The sequence below is a fragment of the Lissotriton helveticus genome, chromosome 3_1, assembly GCF_964261635.1.
Source record: "Lissotriton helveticus chromosome 3_1, aLisHel1.1, whole genome shotgun sequence".
NCBI lineage: Eukaryota > Metazoa > Chordata > Amphibia > Caudata > Salamandridae > Lissotriton > Lissotriton helveticus.
Genome location: NC_136061.1, coordinates 131,915,604 through 131,935,642, shown reverse-complemented (window position 1 = coordinate 131,935,642; position 20,039 = coordinate 131,915,604). Strand labels below are relative to the sequence as shown.

Sequence of the window (20,039 nt, the reverse complement as noted above, 5' to 3'; positions counted from 1 at the left end):
AGGTGCCGCGGAGCCCGTCGGAGGAGAGAGTTTCCTCATGGCCATGAGGAAGCGCTCGATCTCCTCCTGCGACGCGTGAAGCCCAGGGACCGTAGGGTATATGGGGCTGGACGCGGCGCCTGCGACTCAGTCGGAGCCGCGTGGGTGGTGTCACCTGAACCCGAGGCCGCATCGCGCGAGCGTCGGGGGGGAGTCCGACGAGCAATGACGCCGCTTGGACTTCTTGTGCCTCTTACCTGACGACGACTTCGACCCGGAGGAGTGCGGCCTACTCTCGGAACTGTGGTGGCTCCGAGCCCGCGACCTGTCCCTCGACCTCCCACGGGATCGGGACCTCTCGCGGCGCGGGACCGACTGCCGGAGTTCGAGTCGCCTGCGGGACCGCTCCCGCCTGGCTTTCGAAGAGAGGGTCCGGCAGTCGGAGCAGGCCTTGTCGTCGTGGTCGACGCCGAGACAAGATAAACACACGCAGTGAGGATCCGTGACCGACATCAGGCGGTCGCAATCATCGCAGTGCTTAAAGCCGGGCATCCCTACGGCACCGTTCGGAGTCGAAAGACTTCGAGAAACAATCAAAAGTGATCAAAAAGTTAGTCAAAAAATGACTAGGGTTACTGCTTTTTCCAGATCTGCGCTTGCTGGCGCGGAAAAAAGAAGGACTGACGTCAGCACGCGGAGGCGGCGTCTAAGTACTCCGACGACGTCATCACGGTCCCACGACGCCGACGATGGAAGCGGAGCCGCAGACGACGCCTACCGACGCGCAAGGGTACTGCTACGCAAAAATTTCCGGATCCAGTCTGACGCCTGGGGATATTCTAAGGTAAGGAATCTAATACTAACGTGTCTCTTTCAGATCTGGAGACCCCCGCACCCCCCAATCCCTACATGGCGCCTCCCACGAGAATGCCTAGCAGAACCAGTTATCACACACGACCACGGGCAAAGTATACAGGACTACTTTGCACGCAACGCAGGGACAGCATCTTCCTTATTGATAGAATGGGACACCTTCAAAGTGGTAGCCCGGGGAGAATGCATCAAACAAGTAGTAGGAGTAAAACGGAGCCTGGAGCAAGCACTCACTAAAGCCGAAAAACACCTCGCCACCATTACTAATTATGACATGTCGGAGGAAGCAGCGGAGCGGGTCGCCGAGGCTAGGACAGAATACATGACGGCTTGCGTCGACCTCCGACGCTACAACTTCAGGTTATATGCAACTCGAATGCACACAGAACGCGATAAAACGGGTTCCTTGCTAGCATGGTTAGCCAAACAAGACCAGATCCTCTCAGCATTCCACCAACACTACTCAGAAGTTTACCGGCACCCTACTCTGGTGGAGCAGGACATATTAGACCACTTTCTCGATCACCTAACAATCCCTGTGATTACAAGGGAGATAGTACACCATTAGAGACGAAGATACAGCCAGCAGACATTACTCATGTCCTACGCTCCTTGGCTCGCAACAAGGCACAGGGGCTAGATGGATTTACCTTAGAATACTACAAGACCTTCTCCTCCCTACCGGTCCCCCGATTGGCGGCTATGTATGCCTTAGCATTGGACACTGGTGAGCTACTGAAATCCCTCCGGGAGTCTGTTATTGGGACCTTCCTGAAACCCAACCGTGACCCTCAATTACTGGCATCCTTCCACCCAATCACGCTCCTCTCCACCGATTGCAAGCTCCTAGGCAAGATATTGGTGGATAGATGCACACAAATTATACGGCCCCTGGTACAACCCGATCAGTGTGGTTTCGTCCCAGGCAGAAACACATCTCAGAATATACGCCGACTGTTCCATGTCCAGGATCAGGCGTGCGTCACTCGTCCCCGAGCGGCCTGCCTTATACTGGAACTGAAAAAGGCTTTTGACACCCTCACCAGGCAGTACCTCTTCTCGGGTCTTAAACGAATAGGACTTGGCCCTACTCTCTTGTCATACACTTGTCTCTTATACACCAGACTTACCTCGCGTGTTCGAGGTACAGCATGGCACGAGACAGGGCTGGCCACTCTCACCCCTGCTTTCCGCCCTAGCGGTGGAACCACGGGCCACGCGGTTGCAATGGGAGGGGGAACAATGGGGCGTTCCCGTAGGAAATACCATACACAGTGTTTCTATGTATGCCGATGAGCGACTAATATATATTAGAGACATCACCCAGGACCTGACGCCTATCTGGGCCACACTGGTAGAATTTGCGGAGGTCTCTGGGTTAAGTGTAAACTGGGAGAAGTCTACGGTGTACCCGGTACACCCAAACTTTCCCCCCCAACCCCCGGGTCGTCAAACTAGGAGATCAGACCATTGCTTGGAGTGCAGAGGCTCCCAGATACCTCGGGATCCATCTCTATCACACCCCGGCCGACATTTACGAAGGTAACCACAGTAGGGCTCTTGCTGGTATCAGGTCCTCGGTAGGATTCTGGAAAAGTCTCCTGTTAGCCCCGATTGGCTGAGTGGCCATCGCCAAAATGATAATGGTCCCGCGACTATTATACTACTTCATGAACTTGCCAATAATCCCACCGAGAACCCTTTTTCGAGACTTAGACGCACTCCTTGGCTCACTGATATGGGGGGGAAGAGCAGACACATGATAGCCCTAGCTAAATTACAACTACCCACAAAACAAGGAGGACTGGCCGCCCCATCCTTCGAATTTTATTTCCTAGCTGCACAACTGCAGTGGCTTTCCTACTGGACAGCAGGCAGACACATAGGGGAGACATACACCACAAATGGTCCAGTGCCCATTCTTGAACTCCGGCGACTACTCCTACCGGGCACCAAACCAAAGCGTACATACCCCATACAGGTAACAGTGGCATGCAAAGGATACACCATATGTCATCAGGGAGGCCTCCATATTCCCCTCTCCTTCCGCTGGTCGGATGGCCCAAACGTGAACACTACTATACACCTAATGCGCTACGTACATGGACTGACTGTGGTATCACTGAAGCGGAGTCTCTATTTGAAGATGGCCAGCTCAGGCCCTTCCAGCGACTGACAGAGGACCATGATCTCCCTGCCGGTCAGTTTCCACTCCACCATCAACTCCTCGCAAACTATCGCCAATACCATGACCTCGCGACAGGCGAAACAGCCACGCACCCAGTTGTACACACAATTTTACACATGGGAGTGGGGCGACACTTGGTCACCTGGATCTATAAAGCCATCAGGGAACTCGGGAACAAACCACCTGAGCCCCTACGGGTCATCTGGGAAGAAAAATGTGGCCGCTCTCTACACGAGAAAGAATGGGAAAGGGCTCTTGAATAGCCTAAGAAGGTGTCTCGAAACGCACGATTAAAAAACATACAGTTTTATATCCTACATAGAGCGTACTTGACACCACAGCGTCTCCAACGCTTTTACCCCGACACCAAATTCTTATGCCCCAGGTGCCAATCACAGGCGGCGGACTTCCAACACATATTTTGGAGCTGTCCCACATAGCAATCGTACTGGCAACACATTCATAAGACACTCGTGGACCTCACCGGGCTTACATTTCTGAATACGTGGGAGGCCTGTGCGTTGGGAATCTATCAAAGGAGGTAACAACACAAAGTGCCCCTTAGATTTGTCTCACTGGCCATTTTACTGGCAAAACGGAACATAGCCATGCACTGGCGGTCCCCTACAGGCCCTCCGATTGCTGCATGGATGGGGGTGGTACCCAAGTGGGCACTGGCGGAGGAAGAAACATTACGAGAAGAGGAGGCGAAAGGGACACGCAAACACCCTATATCACTGGACTGTGCTATCCCACTGAATCAGTTTAACAGTTAGTGACCCATGATGACCCGGAGAGAGTCCCACACACACAAGACACGCAGTTGCAGGCCACGAACGCGGATGCCATATGTCACGCAATACACAGTAAAAGTCACTAGGTATTAGGGCCGGGCGCCACGCCTTAAGTGTAAGCTAGACCCCCAGAAATAGACCGACCGCAGGTTCCCTCACTTCGCCCCTGGTAACTTGTGGAACCGCCGTTTACTGAGTCACAAGCCTCCATAAGTCCTCATCCGACACATGTACCCAGAATCCCATGAACACCCCCCAGTTTTCTTCACCCCAGATAAATTTTACAATTCTCACTAGAAAGATTTCCATAGTGGCGAAACATAACTATTCACCGCACGAATAACAAAGCATTATGATATCAATGAGTACTGTCTTCCGAAGAAACGTAATTCGATGCAAAATGTCACAGCACGGGGGGCGTGGCTTGGCCAGCGAACATGGCGGTCGTATAGAGCCGGAGCTCCAACCAGCCGAACAACATCCTTCACTAAATATCCTGGCCCTGGTCGAATATCGGAGCTCCCTGCCATCTATACTAACCCCTAACCCCGGGACGCCTGAAACCCGCAACTGGAGCCGCCAGCGTTGCCTTCTGCGGCGGTGAGACGACCCGGAGGGGGGCCGTGAGCCGAGCTGGTGGGCGCGGCCCTTGGAGCCGGGGACTCGATTATTGGAGCGTCCCGCCCGGCGGGAGAGGCCGCGCCCGGAGCGGTGGGGACGCCTGACCCGGGTGCTGCCGGCGCTCGGGTGCTGCAATAGACCGACGGCCCTGGGCCCTGAAAAGGCATACCCTGCCATGAGACAAAACGGGCGGTGACGGCGGAGTGGGCTCTGCGAGTCCTGGCAGCGAGAAGAGCGGAGGAGAGCGGCCGCCATCTTGACCTGCGAGGAGGGCCGCGGTCGGCACTGTGAGGCTGCGCCGCCCTGCTGGGAGACTGCGTTGGGCCGGTGAGTGACTGCTGCGGATCAGAGGGTGGCCGGACCAGGGGGACACTGAACCGCACTGCCACCTCCGGGGTCGGATCGGGCCCCGGGACCACTTCTGCCCACGTCCCTGAGTCGCCGTGCTGCCAGGGGGAATCCAACTGACAGGAGAGCGGGTCCGGAGCTGGGTGGATGCCGCGGTGGGCTCCCGGGGTCGGCGGGGCCCCGTCGCATCTGAAGGGATCGGATCGGGCCCCAGCACCGGACTTCTGTGGAGTGGACCGCATGGGGCCCCCCCCTCCTTTTTCTCCCCCCCCCCCCCGCTGGAGCCAGGTGACCACGGACTGCGCATTAAGAAACCCCTTCTTTTGGGGCACCGGCTGCCCTTTGCTAATCGCAGTAAGTGCATCAACACTGGTGTCGCCGCCTTGGCTCGGGGTGCCGGTCGTAGGCGCCATTGTCTGAGCGGCTTCCACTGAGACTGTCTGGGGTGAGGCCCTGCTCAGCTCCAACATCATGACGCAGGGTGGAGGTGGAAGCCAGGGCAAACAGGGCCCCATCGATAAGTTCACCGAAACCGCTGGTGCAAAGGGGGCGCCGACTTCCGTGCCGGACAATGCCGCGCTCTTGGCGGCGATCACGCAGTCCCGGGATGCTCTAGATGCCAAGATCGGGGCCGTGGGCTCCAACGTTATGCTCCTCTGGCAGGACCTGCGAAACGCTGTGGAACGCCTAACGGGCGCGGAGACGCGCATTTCAGCCGTGGAAGATGACATGACTACCCTAAAGAAGAGGGTGGTGGCCCTTGAGCGGACACAAAAAGGTCTTGTGGCAAGGGCGGAGGAGGCAGAGGGACGCGCCAGACGCAGTAATCTTCGCTTCCTGGGGTTCCCAGAAGATTGCGAACAGGGCAATGCTGAACGCTTCCTTACACAATGGCTGGAGGGGTGGATGCCGCCTGACACCCTCTCGCGCTGCTTCGTGGTGGAAAGGGCCCATCGGGCCTTGACTCAGAAACCTCCAGTGGGAGAACGCCCTCGTCCCATGATTGCCAAACTACTAAACTACACAGACAGAGACGCTATCCTGAAACAGGCGAGATTGAAAGGTCAACTTCTGTTTGAGAACTCCCATATTCTGATCTTCCCGGATTACACGAAATTGGTGCAACAGCAGAGACAATCCTTCGCAGCGGCCAAGGCCCGCCTTCGGGGCCTGAAGCTACCGTATGCCCTACTATACCCGGCTCGGTTGCGGGTCGTCTTCCAGTCCCGTACCTTCTTCTTTGATACCCCGGAGGCCGTCTTTCAGTGGACGGATGAGACTGTGAGGGTGCAGGTCCATACGGCGAAAGGTGGTGAGTCCGATTCCTCGACTGGGGGCCCCTCGGGTAGGGGTTCTGAAGGTCAGCGTAGGCGCCGAGGCAGATCTCGCTCAAGTCGCGGCTCGCAGTCGCGGTCCAAGGCGCGCAAGGACAAGGAGTCACAGGAGGCCGACGAAGAAGTGTCCTGATGGTGGGGGGCAAAGACATTAGCCCATTTGATTGACTGTTATCTTTGACCAGGGTGACTAAGCTTGGCTGGCTGCCACGCTTGCTCGGGGACCACAGCCTTGTTCGTTATGGGTTGTGCAGAGGGGATCCATTGGAATGGAGGTTCCCTGGCTCCCCGTTGGGACCAGGAACGCTCCCTGACCGCGACAGGCGCTTCCATGTTTGGGAGGTGCTGGGTGGGGAGGGTTTGTTGGGGCTTGGGGCTGGTTTGGTTCAGGGGAAGGGTCTGTGCGAATTGTGCTGCGTCCGCTCCGTGGTGAGTGCTGATGTCGCTGCCTGTAACGCGCTCTGTATGAGTTATATGCCATTACACAAATGTCTTCTGATGTGGGGGGGCTGCGGCTAGGTCCCTGTGGGACACGTGTACTGAGCTGGAATGTGAGAGGGATGCTGGACAAGGTGAAGCGGGGGGCTGTCTTTGCTTGGGCCAAAGGGAGGGGGACGGATATTCTGCTGTTACAGGAGACCCACCTATTAGGTACCAAAGCGCTATGTCTCCAGCGAAATGGCTTCACGCAGGCCTTCCACTCAGGATTCACGAGGGGGTCGCGGGGCGTGGCCAACCTATTCGCGCTCGCTATGGAACCGCTGGCGGCGTCGGTGCGGATCGATGCCCAGATGAGGGGTTTTCAGTGGTCCACTGGCGTGGCTGATAGAATAGCTCTTTACGCTGATGATGTGCTGTTCTTTTTATCCGACTTAGATCGCTCTGGGCCTCGCATTCTGCGGATCCTGCAAATTTTTGGAGAAACGTCGGGGCTCTTTATGTACCCCGGGAAGTCTACCCTATGGACTCTAGGGGGCCTGCAACCTCTTGGTGAGTGGGCCGACGGAATTCAAGTGGCCGTTGATGGAGTGAAATATCTGGGGGTGTACCTTACGGAGGATGCGACCGTGGCCCTGGAGCGCAATATTACCCCAGTATGGGAACGCACAAGGGAAGATCTCAAGGCGTGGGCCAGGATGCTGCTTTCCATTCAGGGCAGGTCTGCCATCTTTAAGATGGTCGCCTTGCCGCGCCTACTATATCAATTACAGAATCATCCGGCGTTGATTCCACCTTCTTGGTTCCGGTGCCTGAACGCAACATTGAATAGCTTTCTGTGGGAAGGGGGAGCAGTGCGGGTGGCACTGAGGACCTGCTTTCATTCCACATATACAGGCGGCCTTGCTACGTCGGACGTACTGTCATATTATCAGGCATCCCATCTACTGGTTCTGAACGACTGGTGGTATGCGGACAGGGGCGACCCCGCCTATGCAGTTGAAAGAGCCCTCATGGGTTCTGCCTCCCTGCACACGCTACTTTATTCTGCGCCTCTTCGGAGATCCCTACCATCAGTCACACAGGTGGTCTTTCGGATCTGGCGGCAGGCCCTGCGCAGGGTGGGCTGGTGGAATGTACTAACCCTGGAGACCCCGTTGTGGCAGAACGGAAGATTACCTCAGATGGCGCCCCTGGTGGGCTTTCGGAGTTGGGATGCGATTGGCATCTCCACACTGGGGGGTGCTCAAGTCCTTTGCTATGCTGCGGGAGGAGTTTGAGATGCCACACACACAATTCTATAAATACCTCCAATTCCGGCATGCTCTGACCCCGTATCTCCAGGGAGTGGAAGATATACCGGAATTTAGCCCTATTGAGGCCAAGGTCTTCATGGGAGAACTGCCGGACAAAAAGATATCCCGCATATACCAGACCCTTGTGCGACATAGCGCTTCAGACCTTGCCCATCTTAAGACCCAGTGGGAGCGGGATGTGGGAGAGTTAGACGAGGAGGATTGGGTGGAGGCGCTGGAGGGACCTAGGGGAGCGGCCATCTCTACGCGCCTGCGACTGATACAATTCAGGTACCTTCACCGTACGTACTATACTAGGCAACGCTTATGGAGGGCGGGCTTAATTGCATCTCCGAATTGTCTTCGATGCAACACAGAGGTGGGGACGCTGCTGCATACAGTGTGGGACTGCGGGGTTCTCCAGCATTTCTGGGACAGAGTGTTGTGTTGTTTGAATGAGGTTCTGGTCTGGGAGCTACAGAAAGACCCTAAATTAGTTCTTCTTCATGTGCTGGCGGGAGTGGGGGGAAACCGATATAAGCGCCACTTAATGCTGTTGGGACGGACCCTCGTCAAAAGGGACATTGCGAGGTCTTGGAAGATGCCTCGTGCCCCTTCCTTCCTAGCATGGCAGAATGGCATGGATTTTTGTATGGGCCTGGAACAACCTGTCTATGTAGCAAGGGGGTGCCCGCTCAAGCATTACAGAATATGGAAACGTTGGGCCGACTATCGGGGCCTGGACCCGCCCCCAGAGGACGACATGCCACAGTTAATCTGACGGCCAGATGGCCTGTGAAATGGTGGACATTGTAGCGCGCATAGCACGACATGGACAGAATAAGCAGCGGCACGCATGGGGGGAGGGGGGGAGTTGTGGGTAGGGGGGAGGGTGGGGGGGTTTGTGCAACAATGCATTTCTTTCTTTATTGGTTAATCACGCATGAAAATGTTTGCATGTTAAGGCAATGAATAACTTGTCCTAGTGATTGTCTCTGGAGTTCAGAGAATCACTTGCTGTATTTCTACCGTGCAACCAATAAAATCTGTTTTAAAAAAAATGTCACAGCACATGTAAAATGTCAACAAAAATATGGATAAAAAATATAGTACACTCCGTGGATCCGGAGCTCTGTCCTTTGCAAGGGAGACCTTTACGACCGGCTGCACTGTATTCAGTCACTTGTCCATGTATTGGAAAAATGAGACCCTGTCTCCCCTCCCCGAGGTGAGCAAGCTATTTTCAGAGGGGGGCTCAGCCAAACGGGTAAGATCAACTATCTTCTATTAAGTGTTCCTGCGCTATCTCCTTCCGTACCTCTTTTCTATAATGTGTGACTGTAACTGTAAGCCTGCCGCAAGCGTATAATGTTTTTGTATATGTATAGCTCTCAGAAGTTTCAGCAAGGTGTGTGTGTGGACGCTGTAAGTAACAAACTAAACCTACGAATAATACTTAAAAGTCTGAAATTATGTTCCCATAAGTATTAATGCAATATTGCACGTCTGATTTATTAGTAAACTTCCTAAAAATAACCATTGAAAACTGTAGGTTGCAACACGTGCTTTGAAAAATAAATAACCCATTAAGTGCAGCTTCGGTTATTTGGGGGAGATCATATTTCCTGCAAACCTCCTGTAATCGTTTCAAATGACTTAAAGATAAAAAACGATTGTGACGATTTACCAAATCCCTTTACAAAAACAGGTGATTTGTGAAGAAACGATCGGCAGCTCTATACTGTTTGGTGAATAGAGGTTTATTAAGGCACAATCTGCCTTGGTTTATAGAGCGAATCTGAGGCGCGCCTGCTTTGCCGGCTTCCACCCTCGGATGCAGACGTGATGTCTTTTTATTCTGTCCAAGCCCTGGAAGCAAAAAGTGTTTTTGTGAACAGTAGACGTGCTCCATGCAGCCACTTTGCCTTTCGGTGTTTTGTGCGCTGGAAAATTTTAATTACCGCCATTAAAAAAATCTACTTTGCAATTCATTGGGTGGCCTGATGGATTGGCTGACTGACAGCTGAAATTGACACTCCGGAAGCCTCTTGTGTCGGGCATTTAAGGCAAATTGTAATTGCAGGTAGTTTGTTTTTTCGCTTCCTAGGATTGTACGGAAACCAAGCGATTACTTCAAGAGGCCCTGGGTTAAGTGCAGCGGAAAAAATAACCTATTCACATTCAAATTGCTTCAGCAAAAATACACCGCTTTTGTTGCAAAAAAGGGGTTTAAATGCCCACTAGAAAAGTTCTTATTTATTGTTTGGAGCTGCTTTATATAGGCGCCCGTAAGCCTGTGGTTTTAAAGCAGAACTTGGAGAAATTCGGAACAACCTGTTTTTTAGGCTGCTTCTTTCCGTCGTATCCCGAACGGTGATGTCTCAAGACACGGATCTCGTGCAAGGAGCCGCCCGGTGCCTGGAAGGAAAGCACTACCGCATCATGGTCAGAAGGCATGCTTTTAGGGTCCAAGGCAGCCGGGGTGCGTTAATGTGCCTACTGCGCAGCTCCACCAGATGCCAGCCAAAGGTTTCAATCATTGCTGGCTCACTCACCCTTCAGAAGGTAACACATAAGCTAGTGTTAGCTCAGCGATGACCGTTAGTTGCTGAACAAGTAACATCACTTAGTGACCCTCATTCAGCCTTGTGTTCCCCTTCATTTACCACCTACCTGCAGAGGCACGTAACCGTGATCCAAGTGCTTGTCCATTTTGTAATGTCCCGATCCAGTTGGCGGGGTGGCTCACTATTGGGGTTGCAACGGTTCTGACAGACTGCAGAGATACGATTCACCAAATTGTCACTTGACTAACTGCTGTTGAACTCTTCGTGAATGGGTGCCTCCGTAGCGTGTGAAGCAACACATATTTAAATTATTCACCAAAGGCGGAGCACTCAGCGGGTTCCAAGTATAGATTTATTAGCCCACAAAAGACGCGTTTCGGCATGGAGGAAAGGGTACAATAATAAAAACAAATAAGCTTATAAAGAAACCCTCACCAGGCGCGCAACACCCATTGGAATCATAGGGCTTCCGCCCCCCCCCCCCCCCCCCCCCCCACATCGTGTGTGGCAGCCCGGGCTCAGACAGCTCTCGGGCACACACACAGCCGCACCCGAGCACTTCACAGGTCTTTAAAAGACCATGTGCATGTTAAAGAGGCTTTGTTAATGTTTCACCCCTTCTAAGAGCCCCTGCAGCGCCACTCTACCTACTGCTTAATGTTTCAGCCCCCCCCCCCCGAAATGTGGCTCGAGTTGCGCCTCTGACCCTCACTATCTATAAAAAGTTACTCCTAGAAACAAAAAAAAGCATATTTCGCGGACCAGATAAAAGAGGCCAAATCCTCCTCCAGAGAATTGTTTAGAACTATCACCAACCCCACTAAATCTAATATTCATAGTAGCCCAGCACTGTGTGAATCGTTAGCCTCCTTCTTTCTTAACAAGGTGGAAGTTATTTTCCTCCTTCACCTACCCTCAAGGAGAGATGGGTGATGTGGCAGCCAGTCCTATGCCGGTGGCCATTTCCTCTTCACATACGTTAAGAGGGTTTTAAATCACTGGGGACTCCGGAGGTTAGCGTCTCAGTCCGGGTCTCCCCTGGACCCTTGTCCAGTGTCAGTGATCAAAAGCATCCCTGAGGTCATCGCTGCTACCCTTCAGCCACTGTTTAATACCATCATCGAGTCAGGTCATTGCCGTAAAACCTGGAAATCAGCTTCAATACTTCCGCTGATTAAAAAACCGAATCTGGATAAAAATTATCCCAACAATTACAGACTCAATTTCACGACTTCCGCTGCCGGCTAAAATGATAGAGAAGGCCATCCATGTGCAACTTAGCACATTTTTTCAGAGCACCAACGCACTTGATCCCACACAGTACAGCTTTCGTGCAGGACACAGCACAGAGCTAGCTCTTACTAAAGCCACTGAGGAGGTTAGAGAAGCAGTGGATCAGGGAGGTGCGGCGATCCGGATTCTGTTGGACCTGTCAGCAGCCTTCGATATGGTCCATCACGATGTTTTGATGAACCGACTATCGATGGCGGGGGTTCAGGGCAGGGCCTCCTGAAATCATTTCTGGCCGACAGAACACAAACGGTGAATCTGGGGAGGGATAGATCTAAGCCTTTTTCCCTCCTGTGCGGGGTGCCTCAGGGGTCCTCCCTCAGTCCCACGCTTTTCAATATATATGTCAGTCTGCTGGCAGCATTGATAAGATCCTTCGGGCTTCAACCAACATCCTATGCGGACGACACACAAATTGTGCTGTCTGTACAACGAGGTAAAGAAGCAGAAATGGCTTCAAGATACCATGACTGCCTGAAAGACACATCTGGCTGGATGGCCTCCAATTGCCTGAAACTTAATGCAGGCAAAACCGAGGTCAATATATTTGGGAACAATCCCAACCTCTGGACACCGGACCTGTGGCCCGAAGAAATGGGCAAGCCTCCAACTCCCACGGTTAAAGCCAAGAACTTGGGAGTGATCATGGATAATAAACTCACCTTTGGCGATCAGGTCAGAGGAATTGTCTCAACCAGCTTTTTCCTCCTTAGAATCCTGAGGAAAATAAAACATTTCCTACCAGAGGACTGCTTTAGGACAGCAGTCTCAGCCCTCATTTTGTCATGGCTGGATCATTGCAACAGTCTGTACCTGAACATTAAAAAAAAAAAAAAATCTGTTCAGACTCCAGCTAGTGTAAAATGCGGTGGCAAGGCTGCTAACGGGCACACCAAGGATTGTCTCCGTCTGATATGGACTTCGTCAACTGCACTGGCTCCCGGTAACAAAACGTGCACAATTCAAAGCGCTGTGTACCGTTTTCAAGTCTTTGATGGGCAGTGGTCCCGAATATCTTAGCAGAGACTTCAGATGGTATGTCCCCGGTAGATGACAGCTCTAATGACATCACTGATGACATCCAGTAAACGTGGTTTGGTTCGTTATTTAAGGAATATGCTACTTACCAGTATGCATCTGTTCTTGGCATAGAGGGCTGCAGAGTGGTACATTTATGAATAGATCGCCATCTGGTGTTGGGCTCGGATGATTGCACTTTGTTTTTCTTCTGGAGAAGTCTTTGTCGTCATAGGTGACTCCTCCTCTCGGTGTTAGTGCGCATGGGCATCGGCTCCATCCTTAGATTGTTTTGCCATAGTAGGGTTAGATGGAGTAGTGTAGTGTAGTACATAAAGATATGCCCATGTAAATGTATCTAAATAAGATAATGTTGGGACAGACACAGGTTTCCGGGGAGGCAGGGAGGGCATGTACCACTCTGCAGCCCTCTATGCCAAGAACAGATGCATACTGGTAAGGCGGGGCGTTGGAAACTTTTTTCGGTTGTCTGACCGGGCTCGAGGGCGGGGTCGACACCGTGCGGGGTCTGTTTTTCGGTAAAGGGACGTCGTCACTCACGGTTTGTTGGACGTCGATTTCCTCGACGTCGGACTCGTCCGCTTCTGACCCCGCCTCGTCGGCCTCTTCTTCCTCCTCTTCTGGTTGCTGGTCCTCGAACAGCTCCGGGATTGCTTGTGACTGCATTCTCGATACCTCGTGTCTTCGAGCTCGACGGTTTCTAATCGTCGACTTTGACGAGAACGCTGCACAGGCCTCACAGTCCCTGGATTCGTGTTCAGGGGACAAGCAGAGGTTGCACACTTCGTGTAGGTCCTTGTGTGGGAACTTAGCACCACACGTTGGACATTTTTTGAATGGAGTCCTTTCCATGGACCCCGGGCTGGACTACGTCGAGTTTCTCGTAGTCGTCGTCCTTCGAATCGCGTCGGTATGGAGTGAAGTCGCGTTCGATAACGATACCGTCGATTTGGAAAGGAATACGCGCCGGTTATAACCTTCTTTGTTGAAGTCGGTCCGGAGCGCTTCGATCCTCATCCGAACCCGATGGCGGAAAAAAACAATCTAAGGATGGAGCCGATGCCCATGCGCACTAACACCGAGAGGAGGAGTCACCTATGACGACAAAGACTTCTCCAGAAGAAAAACAAAGTGCAATCATCCGAGCCCAACACCAGATGGCGATCTATTCATAAATGTACCATCTGCAGCCCATATGCCTCGAACATATGTATTATATATATAGCAATGTGTCTTCAGCCGGGCTTGCTTGACTCCAGTGGCAAAGTGAGCAAGGGACTCACGTCTGAGCATACCCTACCAACTTAGGGCGAACAAAGAAAAACCAAAGGTGATGATGGACGGAGCGTTGACAATACAAACACTCACCCTATAGACGGCTGTAATGCCAGAAACCGGTCCTGGGAAGCTTGATTCCGGTCCAGGGAAGACATGTCTTGGCAGTTCGGGCTGGACTGTTCCCATGAGGCACAGGGTCAGACTGATTTGCATATGGCCATGTCTGAACTGGGGTGGCGGAGTGAGCTAAAGAACGGGGATGGATTAAACCCAGATCAGTTGACTGGGGGTGAGTGTTTGTATTGACAACGCTCCGTCCATCATCCCCTTTGGTTTTTCTTTGTTCACCCTAAGTTGGCAGGGTATTCTCAGACGTGAGTCCTTTGCTCACTTTGCCACTGGATTCAAGCAAGCCCGGCTGAAGACGGCTGTAATGTCAGAAACTGATCCTGGGAAGCTTGATCCCGGTCCAGGGAAGACATGGCTTGGCAGTTCGGGCTGGACTGTTCCCATGAGGCACAGGGTCAGACTGATTTGCATATGGCCATGTCTGAACTGGGGTGGCGGAGTGAGCTAAAGAACGGGGATGGATTAAACCCAGATCAGTTGACTGGGGGTGAGTGTTTGTATTGTCAACGCTCCTTCCATCATCCCCTTTGGTTTTTCTTTTTTTAAATGTAAATATGATCCATTTGTTTGCATAAGTGAGTAGGATGACTGCATAAGTGAATAGGATGTGTGCTGGTGTATAATGTCGACATAGGTGTATAAGTATATTTGATAGTGTTCTATTGATCATTGACAGCATGTATAGGTGAATCTATAGGTAAGTGATTAGCTGTGTGTGTGTATATCTAGGAATCACTGAGTGGGTTTTTTAGAAACTTGTATTGGTGTGTCAATGGATTCAAATATGGTACTCTGTATTTTACAGTGAGTGATGAAAGGTTATACTACTGTATGATGGTGTATCTGATTGTCACGTGGATGATGTCATCAGTTATGTCACTGACCAGGTCATTAATGATGTAATATGTGACATTATCAGCAGTGGATTGCGGGCGCGCAAGTTATAGTTAGCAGAATAACTATAACGGAGGAATTTCAATGGTTTTGTACGAGTGAAATGTCCAGCTACCTATAACAGCCCTGAAACCTATGGTTTTTCAGTGAATTTCTAAGGTTTTTTAAATGCTAATTCCGAACTATAACATGTCTGAAATCTATGTTTTTTTTCAGTGAATATCAAAGGTTTTTTAATTGATAATTTTTAAATGTAATAATAGTTATATGTACTTTTTGATACAGATTTTCTAGTTTTTTAACTGTTTATTTTTACATATATATTTTTTAATAACATTTTTTAATATAAATGGAAAAAAATGTTTTTTAAAATATTGAAACTGAAATTTTGTTTTTGTTTTATATTAATATATTTATATTATTTTCTTATTTTTTTTCCAGTTGGAATTACCACGTTATCCTATGGAAGGAAATTCAATTTGCAGGTAAATATGTTCACGTTACTTTTGTAATCCAGTGCTGGACTCCTAGGTTCAGCACTGGGACCTCTATCTAAAACAGGCAAGTACTTACGTTTTTATCGTTGGCACGATTTTTAGAGAATTTGTATGTTTAAAAACATCTACACTTAGAAATTTTTTCAGCAAATAGTAGGAAATTATATCCTAGGGAAGGAAATTCAAGTTACTGGTAAGTATAGTTAGAATTACTTTTCAGGATCAGGACTGGGCTGAAAGATGCAGCACTGAGGTCTCTCCTGATAACAGGTGAGTAAATCGCAATTCGTAGTTCGGCTGATTTTAGAGGAATATCTGTAATTTCCAAAACTCCACACTTAGAAGAATTTCCAAGTGAAACCATTCAATGTTAGCCTATGGAAGGAAATTCAAGTTACTGGTAAGTACGGTTAGAATTACTTTTCAGGATCACTACTGGGCTCAAAGATGCAGCACTGAGGTCTCTCCTGTTAACAGGTGAGTAAATCGGAATTCGTAGTTCGGCTGATTTTACTTCGGTCCAGTATATATAGAGCCACTTTCCTACACCACCCCCTCCCTTCACCACTATGCAAACACGCCTTGTGGCGCGTTTTAAGTTGGGGAAAAAATTCCCCTTGAATCCTGAGGGTCCCTAGAGTCCAACTAGCCCACTAGGTACATCCAGTAAGTGCCACAGAGCTGCATAGCAGAGAGTTGTAAAAAGGAGCACGGCCTGCACCTCCTCTCTGCAAGTAGCGCAGCAGCGCTTCCTGGAAGCACCTGGTGGGCTACTTGGCTCCAATGGTCCCTCAGGATTGAAGGGGAATTTTTTCCCCAACTTAAAACGCGCCACAGGGCGTGTGCGCACATATCACCTCAGGCCCCGTCCCCGCCCTTCACCACTGTGTAAACGCACCCTGTGGCTGTTCTAAGTTGAGAGATTAAGTCCCCTTCAATCCTAAGGGTCCCTAGGGTCAAACTAGCCCACTAGGTACCTCCAATAAGCGCCACAGAGCTGCGTTGCAGAGAGGTGTAAAAAGAAGCGTGGCCTCTGAACATCTGTCTGCAACGCAGCTCCCAGGCGCATACTGGAGATACCTGTTGGGCTATTTGGCCCTGGGGCCGGCCTTTCTATTTTTTTTTTTTTACTTTTGGGGAGGGGGGCTGCGTGGCCCCCCTACCGGGCTACTTGTAGACCCGGGGACCCCATCCCCCGGGGCTGGCCCTCTCCTTTGGGTACCGTGGGTGGATTGGGGACCCACCCCACGGTCCCAGCCGGCTCCCCGCGTCCTGTGGGAGCCGGCATTGCTTTTCCACATGGGGAGCAGCTAACACCATGTGGGAAATAAACTGCTTTGCTTCATTGAAGCGAACGCAGGTTTCCCTGCTCTCGCTTCAATGAAGCAAAGCAGTTTGCAATGACAGGGTGGGTGCTGCGAGGCTCCCGCCCTGTCATTGCAAACTACAGTGTCCCGGGTGTGGGCACCCCGGGACGCTGCAGGAGCAGGCCCTGGTGGGTGGCGGTCCCCAGGACCATCAATGGCTCCAGGAGGGGGGCCGCGCTGCCCCCTCCCATATTTTACAAAGCCTCGGGGGGTGGTGGTCACGGACTCCCCAATTTGAATCGTTAGTGCCCCATGGAGGTCGAGGTCGTGGCCCTCCTGTTTTTTTTGGGGCTTTGTGAATGCGGGGTCTCAGTGTGTCTCTCCTGTCCTGGCACAGGCAATCGACCTCCTGTGCCAGGGATAGCTTTGTAAACCCCACTGTTGCCGATCTTACCCCTTCCCCCTCTGTTTCACTTTCAGGCAATCGACCTCCTGTGCCAGGGATAGCTTTGTAAACCCCACTGTTGGCGATCTTCCCCCTTCCCCCTCTGTTTCACTTTCAGTAGCCGTACTCAAATCAGAGGCGGAGGTAGTTACAGCAGTTGTGTCCCCCATACCATTCAAATTATTGCGTTGTCTAGCGACACTCACTTTCGCTTTCACGCCGTCATATGTGCGGGCGAAGGTGAACACATTGCCATTTTGGTAGTCCAATTTATCACGATTGAATTTGTATGCTTTGTGCCTTTTAATGGTTTCTTCATCTTTTTGCAATCGTATTTGCATGTCATTTCTCATTTGTTTTATATTTTCAGTAACATCCAATTTGGCTATTTCAATATTTAGTTCATCCACTTTGGCTTGTAATTTAATCCTGTCGCTTTCAGCATTTTTTACCAGGATACGGACCAGCCTGCTGGAGGACTCTAGATTACATTCGGCCCATTCCGCAAGCATGTCAGGGTCTGGGCTTTCATAACTAGGAGCCAAAGTGATACGTAGGCCTCTCAGGATTCTGCCTATCTCCAAATATCGTGATAGGGACTTGTGCTCCCACCACTTTGCTTGCTCTGAACGCATGAGCTTTTCCAGTTTCTTAAATAAGTCACGTGCATTAGTACTTTCTTGGTGTACAACCTGCTGTTGCACCACCATTTCAGACCCCCCCAGCCGGGGAATCGTTGAACAGTTCGACTGCCGCTGCTTCGCGGCTTCGTAACGCCACTGCGGCCATGATGCACTCGTGTGGGTGTAATATTCCTTTTGCAACGGTGACGGACAATGCTCACGTCTGCACCGGGCACACTCCTCTACAGAACAATCAGTCGCGTCTCCTACCTTTGCTGAATATCTTCCGGCAATCTACTTTTGGATCTCTGGTCGCCTCCATTCCAGTCCTACAGGCAAGAACGAATAACCAGCGTCGGGTGGGTTTTGTGGATGTGTGTGTGCGCGTGTGTGTGTGTGTGTGTATGTATGTATATATATATATATATGAGTAATTTTACTAATTTCAGGTTGGCATGGTTGGTATTTTACCAATTCAAAGCTGCAATACTGTGCCTGTAGTGGTAAATGGCGTTTGTCATACAGCTCGGCATGGACAGCACTGTGCTAGTCCTATGCCTAAAGACTTTGATAGAAAAGCAGAGATTTGATGTGAGCAGATCTAGAGTGTCGCTGGTGTTGAGAGTGCTCTATACAGGAGCTGCTTTCCACCTAAACTTCAGTTTTCTGCTTTTTAAAAAATAATAATTTATGCCTCACTCTATGCCTGAAAGAGTATGGTTTTGTTTATATATACACACACACAGACATATACACACAAATACATATTATACAAGTTACATATTGTACAATTTTAGTAAGAAAATGTGGATTGTATTTTATCATAATATAAATCAGTGCCACTGCCCCTGCTGCAGAACTGATTGCACACCCCCACCACCCCCACACCACCCTTCCGAAAGAGGCCTTGTCCCCCTAGGCCCTGCAGTCACGATCCTGTATTGCAAGGTCCAGGGCAAGGTAGCCCACATTTAGCCATAATTTGGATACTTTTGGGTGCATTGGACCACGGCACTTGCTGCATTATTCATAGTTACACCCTTCAGAGAGGCTACTTCCCCTACATGGCCAAGTGCTGCGAAGTGAGTGGAGGAGGCTCGCTCCAATGGGCCATGCAGAACTGGACCATGACTGCGAGGCCAGGGTAGGATGGGCTTTGCAACTGTGCACCATGGCTGCAAGCCTGATGGAAGAGTGGCCACAGCTGCAGCAATTGTACCATAGTCCTTGATGCAAGCAAAGTAAATTGCAACCAGCCAACGTGCTGGACAGTAAAACAGTCATAATTTGGGTGCAATGGACACATAACCCTGAAACAGGTGCCACTGCACCTGCTGCACTTCTGATGGCAATGCCCTTTACGTGAGCCCATGCCCATGGTACAGCGCTGTGAGGTGGATGGGAGAGCCTTCTCCCCTGGACCTCTCAGCTGTTGTCTAGCACTGTGAAGTCCAAGGATGTGAGAACCATTTGCCTCGGCTACACCACCAAGATCCAGACCTGCGAGTTTTGGTGAGGTGGGAGTTGGGAGGAAAACACTTCCTAATCTCACAGTTAGACCCCTCCTTCCAACCTATCTTTAGCACTGCAAGATCTTTTTCCCTCAGCCAAACAGAGATGGCCTAGGGCTGCGAGGCCCTGGGGAAAGAGGACCCACTACCCTGGGTTTCAGCCAAGGTCTAGCGCTGGAAGGCCCAAGGGAGGAGAGTCTCCTCCCATAGGCATAGCAGATAATACCTAGCGCTTGAGGTCCAGGGGAGGGAAAGCCACCTATACTGGGCCTCGCAATTATGACGCAGTGCTGTGAGGCTCAGGCAGAGAGAGCGATTGAAAAGAGATCGTGTTATTTGCTCATCGTTATTGCTACTCGCACGTTTTTTCATTGAACTGGTGGAGCTTTAGTGATATGTTACATTTTCTGCTGTACCTTGTGCTGGTGTCTGCGGTTAAGACAGGTAGACTTAAGGTAGTCAATTCCTTGAGCTCTTTCAACATATATTACCATCATACATGAGCTGGTCAAACTTCATCCTTGAGGACGGATCTTCATCCACTACTGAGGTGTACAATAGTTGCCAGGGGGGCTGTCAAAGTCTATGTT

General features: G+C 50.9%; 1 protein-coding gene across 2 annotated transcripts in view; it reads left to right on the top strand.

The window, feature by feature from the left end:
• The window catches only part of SUMF2 (sulfatase modifying factor 2), a 292,583-nt gene that overhangs the window by 252,975 nt on the left and 19,569 nt on the right, over positions 1-20,039 (top strand). For both annotated transcript variants that reach the window (XM_078679384.1, XM_078679386.1), the window contains exon 9: positions 15,508-15,551. In XM_078679384.1, coding sequence (XP_078535510.1) covers positions 15,508-15,551 — 44 coding nt within the window. The remainder of the gene's footprint in view (positions 1-15,507; positions 15,552-20,039) is intronic.